At 47.7% G+C, this 16168-nt stretch overlaps 1 protein-coding gene across 1 annotated transcript in view; it reads right to left on the bottom strand.

The window, feature by feature from the left end:
* Positions 1 to 15666, bottom strand: part of LOC119466573 (muscle calcium channel subunit alpha-1) — a 456872-nt gene extending 441206 nt beyond the window's left edge. The window contains exon 1 of the mRNA XM_049657014.1: positions 15341 to 15666. Within this exon, the coding sequence (XP_049512971.1) occupies positions 15341 to 15362 (22 nt within the window). The 5' untranslated portion in view covers positions 15363 to 15666. The remainder of the gene's footprint in view (positions 1 to 15340) is intronic.
* Positions 15667 to 16168: the final 502 nt, after the last annotated feature.

Raw genomic sequence — 16168 nt, 5'->3', positions numbered from 1 at the left:
TTATTGCTTGTTTTTCGTTTCACTTTTTTAAATTATACTTTGTCCCCTGCATGTCATTTCAATTACCCTCTTTGAAACAGCAACCCCTAACAGGGCTGACCGCCTTTAGCTGTCCCTAAACTTTTTTCAATCGCTGCTCTTGAGAGAACTGGATCGTGCAACGCCGCAAGCGAGAGAGACAGGGAGGTTAACCAGAGATTATCTCCGGCTGGCTACGCTGTGCCGGCAGAGTGGTAAAGGGATGCAATAGGATGCCGCAAGAGCTGCAGGCTACACTATTGCCCACAACAGGAATTCCACATCAAACGCATCAATAGGTCAAGGCAAATGAACTCATCATGAAGACCGAGGACCCACATGGACTGCGACAGCGACGACTCGAATTAAGAGTCGTTAAGAGATGAAGTTGCACCGCAAATGAAGTTGCAAAACACGAGCCAAACAAAAGACCACTCTCAACTGCCTGATGACGTTGCACCTCGCCGCAAATCACGGAATACCTCGCATACGAAGTTAGCATGCCATGTTTTGCCAAGCACCGTCGGCTCACAGCCGCGTCCTTTGAACCCACTTGCAAATCTGAGCACGCGCCGCACGCGGAGAGCTGCAGTTCTTGATCACGCTGTTAATTGTGATATAAAAACAAAATGACTCTCGATCCCGGCCATGCAAAAGTGAATGTCCAGCGAAGCTGTTGCAAAACCACCACTGTAACAGCTGCACGCAGTGGTTTATTGATGGTTCGGATGCTTGTTTTGACTTTGTTCTTTACTGAAACGTATGATGTTCTGTGTGTTGTATGAGTGATTTCAATGAATGTATGGACTCTTCAGTTCACTTTGCTGAGCGCTTATAGCCTAAGCCTTACGGGGTTATGAGCCATTGCATATTGTGCTTGCTTACGAGGTATGAATCATTGCATTTCTACTTGCTTACGAGAGTACGAGCCATTGCTGATGATGATATTTTGGTTTACGAACAGGGCACGAAAAATGCCGACCACCGAGAGGCTACGAGCTTCGCTGTAAAAGACAGCCAGCGAACCTGGCGTCAACGAAAATAAATATTTTTCGTGCGGAGAATCGGCAGTGCGTGACATCATCAAGACACGAGTTGGTCGCTGCCGTCACATTCAGTGCTGGCTAAGAAATTTCGACAAGTTCCAGGGGTGTGAATTTTCCCCAAAGACAAAATTAATACACGCCTAGAAGTATTCGAAGGTTACGTGGCCAAAGGATGGCGGCACTCTGCCCAGTACGCACAATTTCTTGCTTAGCGCAATTTAGCGCAATTCTAGCTTAGTCATTTGCCGCTTAATGAATAGTTGTGTATTGAACGTCTTACCACCGACTGCGAGGACGCTATCCTATAGTACCTGTTAGGTCATCGTTAAATGAACGCTTGTTGATATTCTGCAACATATCATTAAAGCTTGTGTCTCTCTCTCATCTCAGTTCCATATAATTTCACATATACTCAGCATTCTGCAAGCGCATCCGACGTATGCCGTACGCGTGGCAATGATGAGCAGCGCCTTGTCGAATTTGACATACCATAATAGACCACCGTTGATGATGATGATGACGAATACACCACCGTGTTTACTGACACGTGGTATAACGAAAAACGCGGTGCTACATGCAGCCGTCGATAGCTATAATATCGGCAAGATGGCGTGGTTTGAGGTACACAATGGTAGCGTGAAGGGCACTGGCTCAAACCTTGGTCATGCATTAACACCTGAACTCATCGATGATGCCGAATTCGATGTCAATGACGAGATCGAAGACGGAGATTGGAGATTGAGATACGCCCGCCTCGCACATTGTCTGCGTTTGCGCAGCAGACGAGTCGTAAAAGGCGCGCGCTGAGAAAAAGAAAAGGAAAGAAGGAAAGAGAAAGAAGACAGACAGAAAGAAAGACAGAAAAAGCAAACACATACATACTTTAAATAAAACGCGCACCCTCTTCCGCACGACCCGCACAGGCGCTTTCTTCAGGAGTATTAGTTGCCTACTATGATATTTTGGAACGTTATTTTCGCTCGGACGCATTCACAAGCAATGAATGTGTATCGCTAAAAGCTAACTATATACGGGTCGTTTGGTATCTGCATCCTGGCGCTTTAAAGTGTCTATTCAAGCGCGCTAGTTTTCTTTAGGTCAGCTCTTTCTCTCGCTCGCAGGCACAATGGCGACACCGATTCTGCCCCGCGTCTCTCCATTCGTGTCGAGACAGAGTATATCCCTGAACCCGTTCCCCTGCGCCAAAGGTCTTCGCGCTTCGTTAAAGCCGCGCTACGCTGCCCGACAGCACAAGTGATTTCGACTGCGTCTGCTGTGCACGAACCGTGCGACTAGCGCTTTGCGCGGAGGATTTTCCGCTGTACTTTCGCGTCGTTGTATGCGTAGAACTTAGGGAGAAAAAGACGATCTCACTGACCCGCCAAGGGCGTCGTGATTGTGCAGTTTCACTTTTCACTAGTACAGTGCTCGAGAGGACTTCTGACGGTTCGGTTCAGCTGTCGTAACTCCCGCCGAGTCTGTTTGTCGCGATAATGACCTCACGAAATGTACAGGTAGGTGTAATGTAGGTGTACTGGTAGAGCCTTGGGAGTTAAAGGCAGAGGTCCACCCTGGAGGCTTGGCCATATTACTGGAATCCAATGACTCCAATGAGTGACTCGCTGCTCAATCTGCCTCCGCTCCTTCGGACACTGTTTTACAACGGAAGCTTTCATAAATTATACTTAGAAGCGCCAATGTACCTGCGGCTACGGCAGAAAGATGATAATGCAACCCCGACATTCTGGGCCACAGTAAAAATCATCATCAGCAGCAGCAGCATAAGCAGAACCAGCAACAGCATCAGCCTATCTTTACGTCCATTGCAGGGCAAAGGCCTCTCACAGCGACCTCCGTCTGCGCTAGCCGATTTCAACTTGCGCCTGCAAATGGTGGTGGCGTGGAGCAGAGGTAGAACACCGGACTTCTAATCCTAAGGTCCTAAGTATGAAGTCCGGGTGCAACCAAATTAGGAAGGGGGCCACTAAGCTTCAAGAAAGACACTCCCACAGCAGAGCAGGAATTCGCCTCCCTGGTGCAGTACTCGGCCACTGCCTCCCTCGTGACTCTTGCCATTAACAGTGAAAACAGTGTGTTTTAACTTTCATGCGCGAAAAAAAAAAGAAAAGAAAGTGAGGCCTTCTATACAGTTGAAACTTGCCGTGTTTTTGTATTGTTCATAATTATTGAGTATGTAACAAATAATAAATAACTTACTAAAAATTAATATGTTTACAGCAGATATTCTAACACTACATACAGTTACATATGCTTTAGAAGACAACCGAAGACATCATTTCCAATTGTTTCTTGCGCACGAATATGTTGTGGGAAAACTTACATCTGTCAGTGACAGCCAGTACGCCGTGGTGGCGTACTGGCTTTGGCGATACGCTGCTAGGCCTGAGGACGCGGGATCGAATCCCGACTACGGCGGCTGCATTTCGATGGCAGCGAAATGCAAGAACGCCGGTGCGTTGTGCATCGTGTGCAGGTTAAAGTACCCTAGGTGATCCGGATATCAATCCGGAGAGCCCACTGCGGCGTGCCCCATAATCATATCGCAATGCTGCTCTCAAACACGATACAACATAACTAAACGTGGTCCACGCTTGACCCGGTGGTTGCACCGCTCTGACAGGGCGTTCATCTTGGAATGGCTGCGAAACTCCTGCTAGCGGTGGACACCTCCTCTACGGCTGTTTCTGGCAGTGGTAAGCAGACCGCCAAAGCCAAGTGATCAAAACTCCCAGAGCACGCCATTGATTTGCCGCGTAAGGTCAACCCAAACATGCATGTGCATGAATGTAAAGCAGCTACGTCGGAAAAAGGCGGCGTATCAATGACCGAGATTGTCCAAGTCAGACCAGGGGAGAAATAAATTAGTTCATGAGGACTCTGGAGCCCACCGCGTGTTTCAGAGAATCGCTGTTGCGACGCCCAAGCGGAATTTCTTTTTTTTTTTTTTTCGCCGGCTTTCTTTTGAACGCAGAAATAAGAGTATAACGCAAGAGATTGCGCACCGGAAACAAGTGAAATCGACCTTTTCCGAATGTGTTGTAAAACAAAGTGGTGATATATCTAGACAAACTATAATAAATGAAAGGGTAATAAATTATTCAATAAGTATCAGTTGATTAGCCGGGTGCGCGACGAGTTCGCGTCCTCGCCGGACCTGTAATAAAAGTTATTTCACTCACTCACTAGCACCAATAAAAAACATACTGGATGCATCTTCATGTTGCTGTAGCGACGTATTCGGTTAGTTTCATCCGTTTTTTTTAATACTGTTGCGTGATAGCTTAGACACCCTGTATACGTGCTCTTCGAGTTTAGCTTGATCTGTGTAGCCCAAGAAGTCTCGTAGCTGTCACCGACAAATGGAAATTTTCCCACAACACGTTGGTGCCGCGATTCAATTTTAATTTGACGAAATTCGCATTATCGCGTTTCATTCGTTGATAATTTCACGTATACTCTGGAACATTTTAGGGAAGGGTATTACGAAACTGGAAAGGTAACCTCAGGGATACCGGTTAACATGGGCATGCCTCGAGAGCTATACGGTTAAGTTCCGCGGTTGCAACTGACGTGTACCCTAACATAATTTTCTAAATGTATTTGTTTCGGTTCCTGTACTAGCTAACTACGCATTGTGGTTGAACGTGCATTTAAGTGCTGTCCACTTCTTGAATTATAATGCAGCTGAAGTGCTGGAAAGAGTCTATATGCTGCAGGTTATTTTTTTAATACACCTATCACCATAAACTTGCTACTATGTACTCAATGAAGTTGCTGCTGTCGGTTTTGGAAAGCGGCATTTTCACGTGTTTATTCATAAAGTCAACCACATCTCACTTTTTGCTAGGACTTGTTTCATGTGAGCAGCGATGCGAAAAAGAATTTAAAAAAGAAAAGTCTGAATTAACTAGTTATCAGTGTAGCCAGCCTGACATGGCTGGTTATCAGTGTAGCCTCCCTTTTCCACTAGCGCTGTCATTGTTAGCTGAGCTTCTAAAGATACGCTAAGGTCAATCTAAACACTGTCTACAGATATCTTGGACTATATTGTAGAGGTTTAGTGAATATTAGAAAATTAGAATACGAGTCGAATAGTCCTTGCTGTTCGAATGTTGGGGTTGAAACTGCTCGTCCCACATTTCACATCCATATTCAACGTTTCCTGCACAACCCGAAGGAATTTGTTCGCTCTTCCGAATGCGTGCTAAAGTTCATTCCGCCCTATCGTCGACGAATCCACGTACTATGCAGTACCAGTACGCTAACGCTTGTAATCAAACGTTGATTACTAAAAGAGAAGATAAAGCCCGAAGTGCATTATTCTTTAATTTAGTGCTGAAATTGTAGCGCCTGCCGGTACGTTAGTGTGGTGTCACTGCATGGTTTCAATGTATGTATTCAGTCCAAATGCTCTTGCTCTTCAAGAGTACAAAGCAGTTGATCTTTACCGATAACAAATTAATTAGGACCAAGCAGACACCGATCATCTCCACGGTATGATCGAGTCGGGACGAATTTATTATTATTATTATTATTATTATTATTATTATTATTATTATTATTATTATTATTATTATTATTATTATTATTATTATTATCATCATCATCATCATCATCATCATCGCAGCAGGGTAATTTATTAATACTGCTCAACATTTATTTTATTTTTTTTTCACTCTTTAGTTTCCCTTTAAACTAACAAGGATTGGATACGTCCTCCTTAGGTCGAATCGAGATTGGAGACCTCCTTCTTCAAAGCACGGTTGCAAAGGCATTGCTGGCCGGCCCAACTGTAGTCGTCGGCGGGCGACGAGCACGCGTTTGGGGGCACCGAGGCGTAGCCCCGGGCAAGCCTAAAAAGGAACACGAGTGCGATGCATCGCCACGTCTGGGCGACCAACTCCACGGCGGCCACCGCCGCATTTTCGGCGCCCACCTCTCCCGAGGGCCGCAGATAGCGGCGACGTGCGCGTGGATATATATTGCTACGCTCGATTGTCGGGGCCGGCAGAAAACGGAGATAACGCCGCACCAGCGCTGACATAAGGGGCGGCGGGAGGGGGGCGTTTGTGAACGTGCCTTATCTCACCGCTGGACCAATCTTTATAATTAAAGTTTTCATGCGCTTTCCTTTTTTTTCAGTTTCTTTTACCGAGCGCTCGAAGATCAGACGCGCAAGCCTTTCAGCACAATATGGTCACGGCTCCTAGGCTACAAGGAAGAAAGAAAGAAAAAAAATGGCCCAGGAATATGTAATTCTATTTTTGGCCGAAAGTTGCGAAACGTGGTCACCCTCTCAGTGTCTGGGTATACTACTGACGTGGTACGTGGTTGACGCTAGCTCACTGACGATATAGTGACTTCCAGCCAGTGTTGTACACGTTCCTCAAAAAACAGGAACGAAAGCTCGTTCCTCGTTCCTTCCCAATCTTGAAACGAGTTCCCGTTACAAGTTCCTTTAATGCGAAAGGAACGCGTTCCAGTTACACTTCGAACATTGGAACGTGTCGTTACATTAAAGTTACATTTTTTTTATTATAATATAGTGTCGGATAATCCTGAGGCGAACTTTAAAGTGAGCAATTTATAACTCATATCGAACTTTGTATATTATTGGAACTTGAACATCACCGGCAGCATATTTTCTGGAGATAAAAAGAAGCCAAAGAAACCCACCTAGATGAATTTTTTCAGGGAGCACCAGACTTATTCCAGACTTGTCTAACTGCAACTTTGGTGCTCGTCTATTACAAGTAAAACACATATGCCACTGCGCCCTCGGCGGGCGCCTTGGAGTGAAAACCAGGATTGGTCGATAGGATAATGACGAATGCGAGTCACGTGAGGACTGGAAATTTTCCATCCGCCGCGGAATCCCTCAAGTGACGCTGCTATCCTGACGTCGTCGTTCCTCTGCGGCAGGCCGACATGGAGGAAAGAAACCACAGGAGGGAGCGTCATGTGACAATCTTGAAGTCTAATCATAAAAAAATGTAACGGAGAGCTCACGAAAAAGAAAAGACTGGCTCTCCCGTAATTGAGAGTAGATGTAAACATGAAATGGCTACCGGCAAAGCAGACTGGTTGGAGATGATACTAGCCACAATCTTAAACTGGGTGTAGTGCATGTTCGCAACGGCACGCCCCACCACACCACATCGCACCACACCGCAGCACGCCATACTGTGCACTGGTCCATATGGACGCTGACCAGCTAGAAGAAGAAAACCGGCTAAAGGCGACACGCCAGGCAGCAAAAGACGCCAGGGAGACAGAGCGCACTGCCCAGCTAAAGAAGAAAGGCGCCTGAAGGAGGCGCCACGCAACGTGGCGCCATCTCTCGAGACGACGCAAAACCCGCGCCGCGGAACTCACGGACCACTGGCGTTGAAAAGAGCACAGGCAACCCTGTCTCAGCGCCAAAAGATGAAAATCAAGTGTATGGTGCCCTGTATCTGCCTCTTGAACGTCGCTATCGAAAATGACAACTTCAGCGTACTAGTAGTGACAGCTTGAGTGATATCGTGAGCAAACATTAGGAAGAAATGGGAAGCAATATTTTTGTAGCTTGTTTGGGCAATAATTAGCCTATGTAATGCGGTCCTGTACAAAGGGTTGGAGGCCAGAGACCACATTTTCTTAACTTTTGACTGGTTACCCCGATGACGACGTTTTGTTCGCACAACGATTCCCGGATTTTCTCGTTCAAGTGCCCGGATAACGGCTCTGGCTTTTGGCTCAAGGTCACTCGAAGGTCGCCAACAACGGGAGCTAAAACATTTTCACGCCTAAAAATGCACCATAGTTAGGTGACAGGCTAGCGGTAGTTCTTCACGCCTGACGACGGTCGCCCATCCGCCCTGCGTGATGGGCGACCAGACACGCATACGTGTGTGCATGCGTCTGTTCAATGCCGTGAAACGTTTACAGAAGCAACGCCGTTCCCTCTGCAATTCCTTCGTAAACTCAATGAGTTACCGATACAGTTCCACCGACCCTTAACGGAACGGTGGCGTTCCTCCGTTCCTCCCAAAAGGAACTAGTTCCAGGATCGCTGTTTCTTGGAACGCCATTCCGTACAACACTGCTTCCAGCGCATACCTCCCAGTGTGACAGTGAGCAACGCGTTTGTTTATTTACGGTAATGTTAAGAATGCTATATCCATGGGGAAAAAAGGTAGTAATGCGCTTGATCCAGTCAGGAATGGTTCCACGCAAGTTACTCGAAGGAATAGTTGCTACGGTCTCAGGACGCAAGATGTCCTAATGTGAGCTCCCAAAAAATCTGAATTAAATGGTGGGCTTTAAGCCCCAAAATCACGATATGGTTAGGAGGCATGCCGTATGGGGGGGGGGGGGGGGGGGCACATCGAAAAATGTTACACACCCGAGTTTCTTTCACGTGCACCTAATACACAGTAAACGCGCTTTTTTTTTTGCATTCCGCCACCATCGTAATGCAGACGCCGAAGCAGGGACCGAACCTGCGACCTCGAGCTCAACAGTGCAACGAGCCACTGGGCTGCAGTGGCAGAGTGAGCCCCCATCTTGTTACTTATGTGACGCGTCTTTTGCTATCAAATTACTTATGCTATATCGCGAGTGTTTACAAACAAGGCAGAAAAAAGAGTGAAGCCAGGGAATTTAGGCTCCCGAAAATCAATATAATGTATATAAATAAATGGAGAAACCAAAAGGTATGCGTTTCGAAGAAACCGAATTGCCCATTTGGCATTGCCTAGGCCAGGACAAGTGAAGGCGATGTTTTGAATGTTTCATTGAGTGTTTATCATTTTCCTTCAATGTACTTCTGCTTCAAGTGAACTAAACTGGAAAGCCTATGCTTCAAGTGTGTTAACATTTCTGCGCAAATGTCGATGTAGTGAAGAAACTTGAACACATGAGATATACCATTGGCAAAGCTCTCACATCACACTTTTAAGCAAAAGTAATGACGCATGTACGCACGCTCGTCCAGTTCAAGCACATTAACTTTCTCGTGGTTTGGATCGCTAATTACGTTGCCAGCCGAGCCTTCACCGTTTAATAGGTTGTGCCTCTTCCTGTCGCTGTCCCAACGTTTAGTTTTTTTTTTATTAAGGTATTCGCTGCTACTAAAATATTGATGTTTCTTTTTATTTGATGCTGTTTTTTTTTCCCTAATGCGGTAGGGACTCGCGCGTTCTGTGATTTTTTATGTTTGTATTGCGTATATATTTAAGTCGAATTATTGTCATCAGTTAGAATTGTTCTCTTGTTCTATTGTTGTGTGTGTGTGTGTGTGTGTGTGTGTGTGTGTGTGTTTTTTTTTCTTGATTTTCTATATTTGGTTTTCCGGTTGTGGCAGCTAAAATTAATGAGAGGAGCGTAAAGAGAGGGAAGAAGATCAACCAGGTGCACGTCCTAGCTGTTTGCTACCCTCCGCAGGGGAAAGGCAGTTAAGGGATGAAGAGAAGGAAAGAAAGAGGAGCCAATTATGAGGTGTTATATAATCCTGACGTAAACATCTGTAATACCGCTTGTCACTCAAATCTCTTGACTACACAAATGGACACGTATTTTTCTGAACGAGACAGATTGGTTCTCGTCTTGGCGAAGCCGTATCCCTTTCGAAGAGGAATGCAGATAGGCTTCTGTATCGTGCTTTAACGTTACTGAAGCTCGGGTGGCCTAAATTGTGGTCAAGGGGTCAACCCTTCGTTTGTATGATTACCTTTTCGTTTTCCCTTTTCTTTTTGCCTTCCAGCGACGGTTTAGTAATATCTCATGCGGTCTCAAGAAACAAGTTTCCCGATGGCACAGCGCGAACTTCGGCAGCTTTCCGAAGTGATAAACGCAGAAAACTGTCATTTCATCCCCCCGCTGCCCAATCAGGGAGAAATGTTCACTAGGGGCGCTATAACGTAAAATGATACGAAACTGTTCTCATCCCAATTTCTGCAATCAGCCTGCACGATTCGTCAAAACATTTTCGGGCCACTCCCAATTTCGCCTGTCTGTCACGCGACGTCACGAAAACCGCGATAGCTCACCATCTGATATAACGTGTACGCACTGATTATGCATGATTAAACCGCACAAAATAAAAATAATCGTTCCTGATTCGACGCCTTTTCCTCATTAGCCCCCTGCTATTGGTCCAGTGTTTTCTGGCTACGCCCACTTCGCCTGTTTGTCACGCGACGTCACAAAACTGCGAAAACTCACCACGTCAAAGTGAGGTGTATGCGAAAAAAAAAGCCTTAATATGCCGAACAAAATTGAAATTTTTTTTCTGAATAGCCATAGACTGCCCCGTTCCGAAAGGAATGGACGATGGCTGCCCGCCGATCGCTCAGGCCCTCGCTACTCACACCTGCCAGTGGGCATGTATTTATTTGCGCATGATAAACCTTTTTGCGAGGCAGTAAAACGTTATAGAGCCCTTTCGGCACGTATACGACATCGCTCTGCCAACTTTTCCTTGCTAAGGATCCGTTCTAGCGGCATTCTTATCCTTCCGTTGCACGCCGCCACGATTTTCGACCAGCCACCGCAAGCTAAGTAAGGCGAAGCGGACCAATCGGAGAAGCCGGCACCACACTCTTCATGCGGTTATCTATTTTCACTGTGCTGGCTCGGCCTTATCGAAACCCTCTCGACTAGAGCGTGCTCCCCGCCTCTTGTCAGCCAATTAGAAAAGAAAAATCGCTGAGTGTAGACAATGTTATTGATTTTGAAACCGAACAAAGGTGACCTCCTATATAAACAAGGAGAGTGTTTGATTGGGCTGTTCAGACAACGCTGCGAGTTACCGCCCGATGCTTGCGTCGGTGGTTACGTAAATTTGACGTCAGGAGTTTCGAATCAAAACAGTTTGGAATCATTTTACGTTATAGCGCCCTAGTTTTGTAAAATATCGCGAACTTATTGACGTGTTACGAGAATTTCATCCGAATTTTGAAACGTGCCAAGTTGCTGTCTCGTAAATGTTGAAACTCAAGCTGCACTCGAAAAGCAAAGTGGCTCTTCTTATTATTATAAGTGGATACACTTTTCCTTCTCTCATTCTTCGAGCGGCTTCGAAATTCCACCTCCTATCGTATTCGCAGTTTCGTGTTTTACGTGGCACTGGTGGTGGTCCGATCAACAAAAAGAAAAAGTTATAGCAGAACTCAGCTCACGATGCCTTTCAATGGCAATGCGAATAGCAATGTAGCAACGTAGCGACCGACCATATTCCTGAAGTCACATTTATTTATCACGTGTAGTGGCAATTCTGAGAGTTTCGCTGCTTCGGCTATACGCCACATACTCTGGTAGCGTCCCACTCTGCTATGCCACTCGCTCGCCAAGGCCACTCGCTCGCAAATAACATGCAACGCAGACGAAGCCAAACCTGTTAATTATTATCTCCGTGGAGAAACGTCAAAGTTACAATGCCACGAAGAAATTACACACACATGCGCAAAAGACACACAAACACGCACAAACACGCAACACTCGCGTACGCACGGTCGCACACAAGCGCCAGCCGACGGGCACAAAACATGCACGTGCAGTTCAGGCTCAAATGCAACATTGGTGCTCCTCATCGACTGAGAGTGAACAGTGCGATTCGGTCCCGCTATACAGCCAAGGAAAACAAATGTTATGTTTATATCAATGTTTTCAGGATCTGGATCTGCCAATACATAAAATACATCTGCAATACATACAATACAATCGAACTTCTCGGTTCTCCTTCCTCTCTCGTTTATACATATAAGCATAGTTACTGGATTTCTCGTTGAGCCAAGCGTATTTAGAAAGATGACAAGCACAACTTCGCGGTTATCTTTGGTTCATTTACCCAAGGACAATAAACCAAGGATAACGGCGAAATTGTGCTTCTCATCTTTCTATATATATATATATATATATATATATATATATATATATACATGCATGGAAGACGAACGATTTTACGCCAGTCCCGTGACGGTACAACATTCAAAAAGAAAAAAGACGAACGTTATGGCATATCTTTTTACCGACGTTCAGGCCGGCATTCGGCGGAGTCCTGATGTATATATATATATATATATATATATATATATATATATATATATATATATATATATATATGTCAGACGCCACCACATTCATGGCCATACTGGAATCAGAGCTTCTTAAGAGCTGCGCGCTAAAACCAATGTTCGTGCGCATTTGTCGACCATGAAGGTATCAGCAATAGAAATATGTTCTGTTAGTTTCCAAAGAATCATCCCTTTGCCACTGTTGCAGTCTTCCATACAATTGTCTCCCGTCCTTTTCTCTTCCTACCGTCTAGTTTACCAAAGAGAGCCACGGCTCACACAGAAAAAGTATGCCGTACATTGCGTTGGCTACTCACGCTATTGCAGGAAAGTGTAGCCTCTCGTCAAACGGTCCTCCCGTCGCACGTTCTGTCGTCACTTCACAGCCAACCTCACGTCCATACAGTGTGATTGCTTTGTCGGCGGCGGAGACGTATATAGTAACATGCGGTGAAACAATGGCACCCCCAACCAGAAACGCAGCACGAGGAAGCGGAACGCGGAGCGCATTCTCTCTCTCTCTGTGTGTAACTTGTACGGCATCAAGGACACTATACGTATAGTGACCGTAGATATGCATGTCGCCATGAGTACTTATTACGCCGAAACTCTGCGGGAAAGACGACATCTGTGAAATGGGTCGGGCATAGCGAGAGAAGCAAGGCCCCCTGGGAATCGCGCGAGAACTATCCACGCATTTCTGCAGCATCAATGCTTAAAAACATTGAAAACCTCAAACCGAACCTAACCCGAAAACTAACCTAAACATTTTTTGGGGTTCTGCTTTTCTTTAAAACGACGCAAAAATGAGAACTGTCATATTGTTCGTCTGCGCACCTCCTCACCGCGTTTGTCATCTCAGCGAACATCGCCGAATGACGGCATAAAGTATGCACAGGAGCATGCTGCAAAAGCTCGTTTCGTGGTGCGTGGCTGTCGCATTCTTGTGGATGCAGTGTCGAGTTAGCGCTATCCCGGCTATACTGGCTTCGCGACTGTTGCACTTTCCCGTCCCTTTCGTTTCCTTTACTGGGCGCTGCGAAAAGACTATCAATGCGACTCTTTACTACACAAGTATGCACGATGCCTCAAGTCCGACGTGACGTTTCTGACAGCGCTCTCCGCGTTCAGTCATAGCACACCGAGCGTGAACTGGCGGATGCTAAGGGGGGCGCTGGGAGACCCCCCCCCCCTCTTCTTCCGAGACATATCGGTATTTCAGCGCTGACAAAACTGAGTGCGCTGGATCCACCCTGTGAGCGTGCCCTGCAAACGGAGCAAGGTGTACACAAAGGGGCTGCATTTTACAGCACTAGAAATACCGCGCACGTTTTGAAGTGACGGCGTCCTGTTCTTTTGCGTACGGCGTTAACTATCCGCGGCGGCGACGGCGCCGTTCTGGGGACACCGCGGCTAGACGATATCTGTAGTTATCATGGCGAACAATGGAAGGAAGGCGCAAAAAAAGTAAAAATAAGCAAAAGACACCGTGTCATAAATTGTGTGACGTGCATCTCAGGGAGTATTAACCAACAAAAAACTCAGTTCTACAAATACCGCGTGGACCACTGGAGTCAAGTAAGCTTCATCAAGCCTGCCACGTTTCTATTAAACCCGTATTTTCTTTGCGAACGAGAATGGAAGAACGTCCATGCGTTCTCTCGCGATGACAAAACCCTGCGACCAAAGGCTTTTAGCGCAGTAGGACCAGTATCAGCGATAAAAACAATATTCCCCATTGCTTTATTTCTGCGTCGATGGGCAACAACAAATTCTGCAGGAAGATTGGCGGCGCAAGTTGGCAAGGTTATCAAAAGAAGCCAACCATTCAATTACTGACAGCACCGGAGTACACGCACTACACCAAATGGGCGTCAACTAGCAATTCACTAATCATTCCCAAAGTTGTTTGTTACACTTATAGCTTCCAACAGTTCCAACTACATCCAATTAAGCCAATGAAGCGCATTAACCTCACGCTCACCGAAAGTTTGAGATGTGAAGCTGCCGGACAACATCCTCGCTACACAAGCCTCCCTTACTGCAGCGGCCGAGTAGGAGCCGCCAACGGGGCAGAAGTGTGAAGATGTACTGTTAGGCCAAATCTCAAGTGAAACGACTTATGTTAGCGTAAACCTGAGATTCCCCTGGAGACACGATAAGGAATGTCCTGGCCTGTTCACCTAAAAGTAAACTTCAGCACTATCACCGATGAGGCTGCCGAGGCTCTTAGCATGAAAGGGGAAAAAATGGTCATCCACCTGAATTGCAGCGCAAAGCTATACAAAAGAGACCCATACGGGTTTCTCAGTTTCCTTTGTCGCTTCGTGCTATACAATTCAGGTGAATAACAATTTTTCCCTTTCATGTACTTTGCTCCACCTTGCGGGCTACTGCAGAACTTAATTTGTCCTATTTAGGGCATTGCCAGATTAGTATTTGTTGCTTCGGTGACATGGAAACAGACGAGGTGTAAATATATCGTATCGTATTTCTGGAATGAAGACGCATGGACGTAAACTGACAATGAAGGGCGGGGAGGCGGTGGGGGGTGCGGTGGAAAGGGCGAAACGACTTTATAAGGTGTGCTATAGCGCAGTATTAGCAATAACGCACAGGGAAAGTGCTCCTTCTCGGCGAGCATTAACAGCGAGGCTTAAGGTCATTCGCGAAGGCTTATTCTCCGACCAGGAATGAGGGCGTGCACGCCGACGTCCCAAACTTGGTGGGTGACACGGGTAGCAAATGGAAATCACCTTCACTCGGTGTTTCCCCTTCAGGAAAATCATTAGCTGCGATGTATGAACGCTTCACCACCACCACCACCACGTCCCAAGCCGCGCTAAATAGAAGTCGGGTCTATGGCCGCCGCTCGTCGGCATCCGCAACGTCGTCAACCGATAGAGTGAACGACCCCTCTGATTGGCGCTGCAGAAAAGTGGCGCGCTCGAACAATCTGCGTATTGTCGCTACAGAAAGGAGGAAGAACGATAGAGGGGCACTATATACGAGTCCCGCCACAGCGGCGGAGATCGGGAAGTACTAGCGACCGGGCGACGCCGAGTCTTCGAAGGCCTGCCTCTAGTGCACGTGCAGCAGTCACTCGATAAGTTGCCGGCACACTGGAGCATCGAGGCCCCCCGGCCCGCTATCGCTTCCCGATCTCCTCCGCCGGTAAACCCGCAGCAGGGAGCTGACCTGTGTCGTCGGGGTCCGACATGGGTCCGGCGACGTCGTGGGCTCAGCAGCGCGGGCCCGCGGCCGCGGCCCTCTTCCCGTGCAGCAGCAGCAGCGGCGGCGGCGACGGCGGCGTCCCGGTCGGGGCGGCGGCTGCGACGCGGGGCCCGGCGCCCATGTCCTCCGCCGCCGAGGGCCGCCTTCTGCCGGCGCTGTGCGGCTACCACTCCTCACTGCGCGGCCTCCTCCGGCGGCGGACGGGCCACAAACGCGGGCCGTGGCGGCGGCACGGCAGCGAGAACGAACGACGATGCGAGAGGCGACACAACGCGGACCGGTGATCGCACCACTGCGGCCATCGGGGGGCCCCGGGCCAGCGGATCGCTCCGGGCCGACAGCTCCTCTCCCGGCGCTCGCCGATCGACGCGCCGACCTGCGGTGGCAGCGGGCGCGAGCCGCGCGCCGGACGTGACGTCGGGTGGCGCCCCGGTCGCTCTTCCCGGCTGCTCGTCCCTCGGCTTTCCCCGTAGGGAAGCCCGGCGGAGAAGGGGAAGGCCGGCGGACAGCGGCCGCCGCACGAGACGGCGCGGTGATAGTAGTTTTACGCCGTGGTTAGACCTCCGGCAAAGAGCAGATAAAAGGGCGCGTTCGCAGATCGAACTCTCGTAGCGCTGTTGCGGTGCTCTTCCCGAAAGCCAAGAACACTCCCGTCGACATAGCAGGTGACTGAAATGATTCTTCGGAACAGTGCTAGCTATGATAGCTGTACCAACGCTAAGCTTTCGCCTCCCCCCCCCCTTTTTTTTTCTTTTGTCTACATACATACATAGCGTCCTTGCGTCGACAGGA

Source organism: Dermacentor silvarum, chromosome 10, assembly GCF_013339745.2.
Source record: "Dermacentor silvarum isolate Dsil-2018 chromosome 10, BIME_Dsil_1.4, whole genome shotgun sequence".
NCBI lineage: Eukaryota > Metazoa > Arthropoda > Arachnida > Ixodida > Ixodidae > Dermacentor > Dermacentor silvarum.
This window is presented reverse-complemented; position numbering and strand designations above follow the sequence as displayed.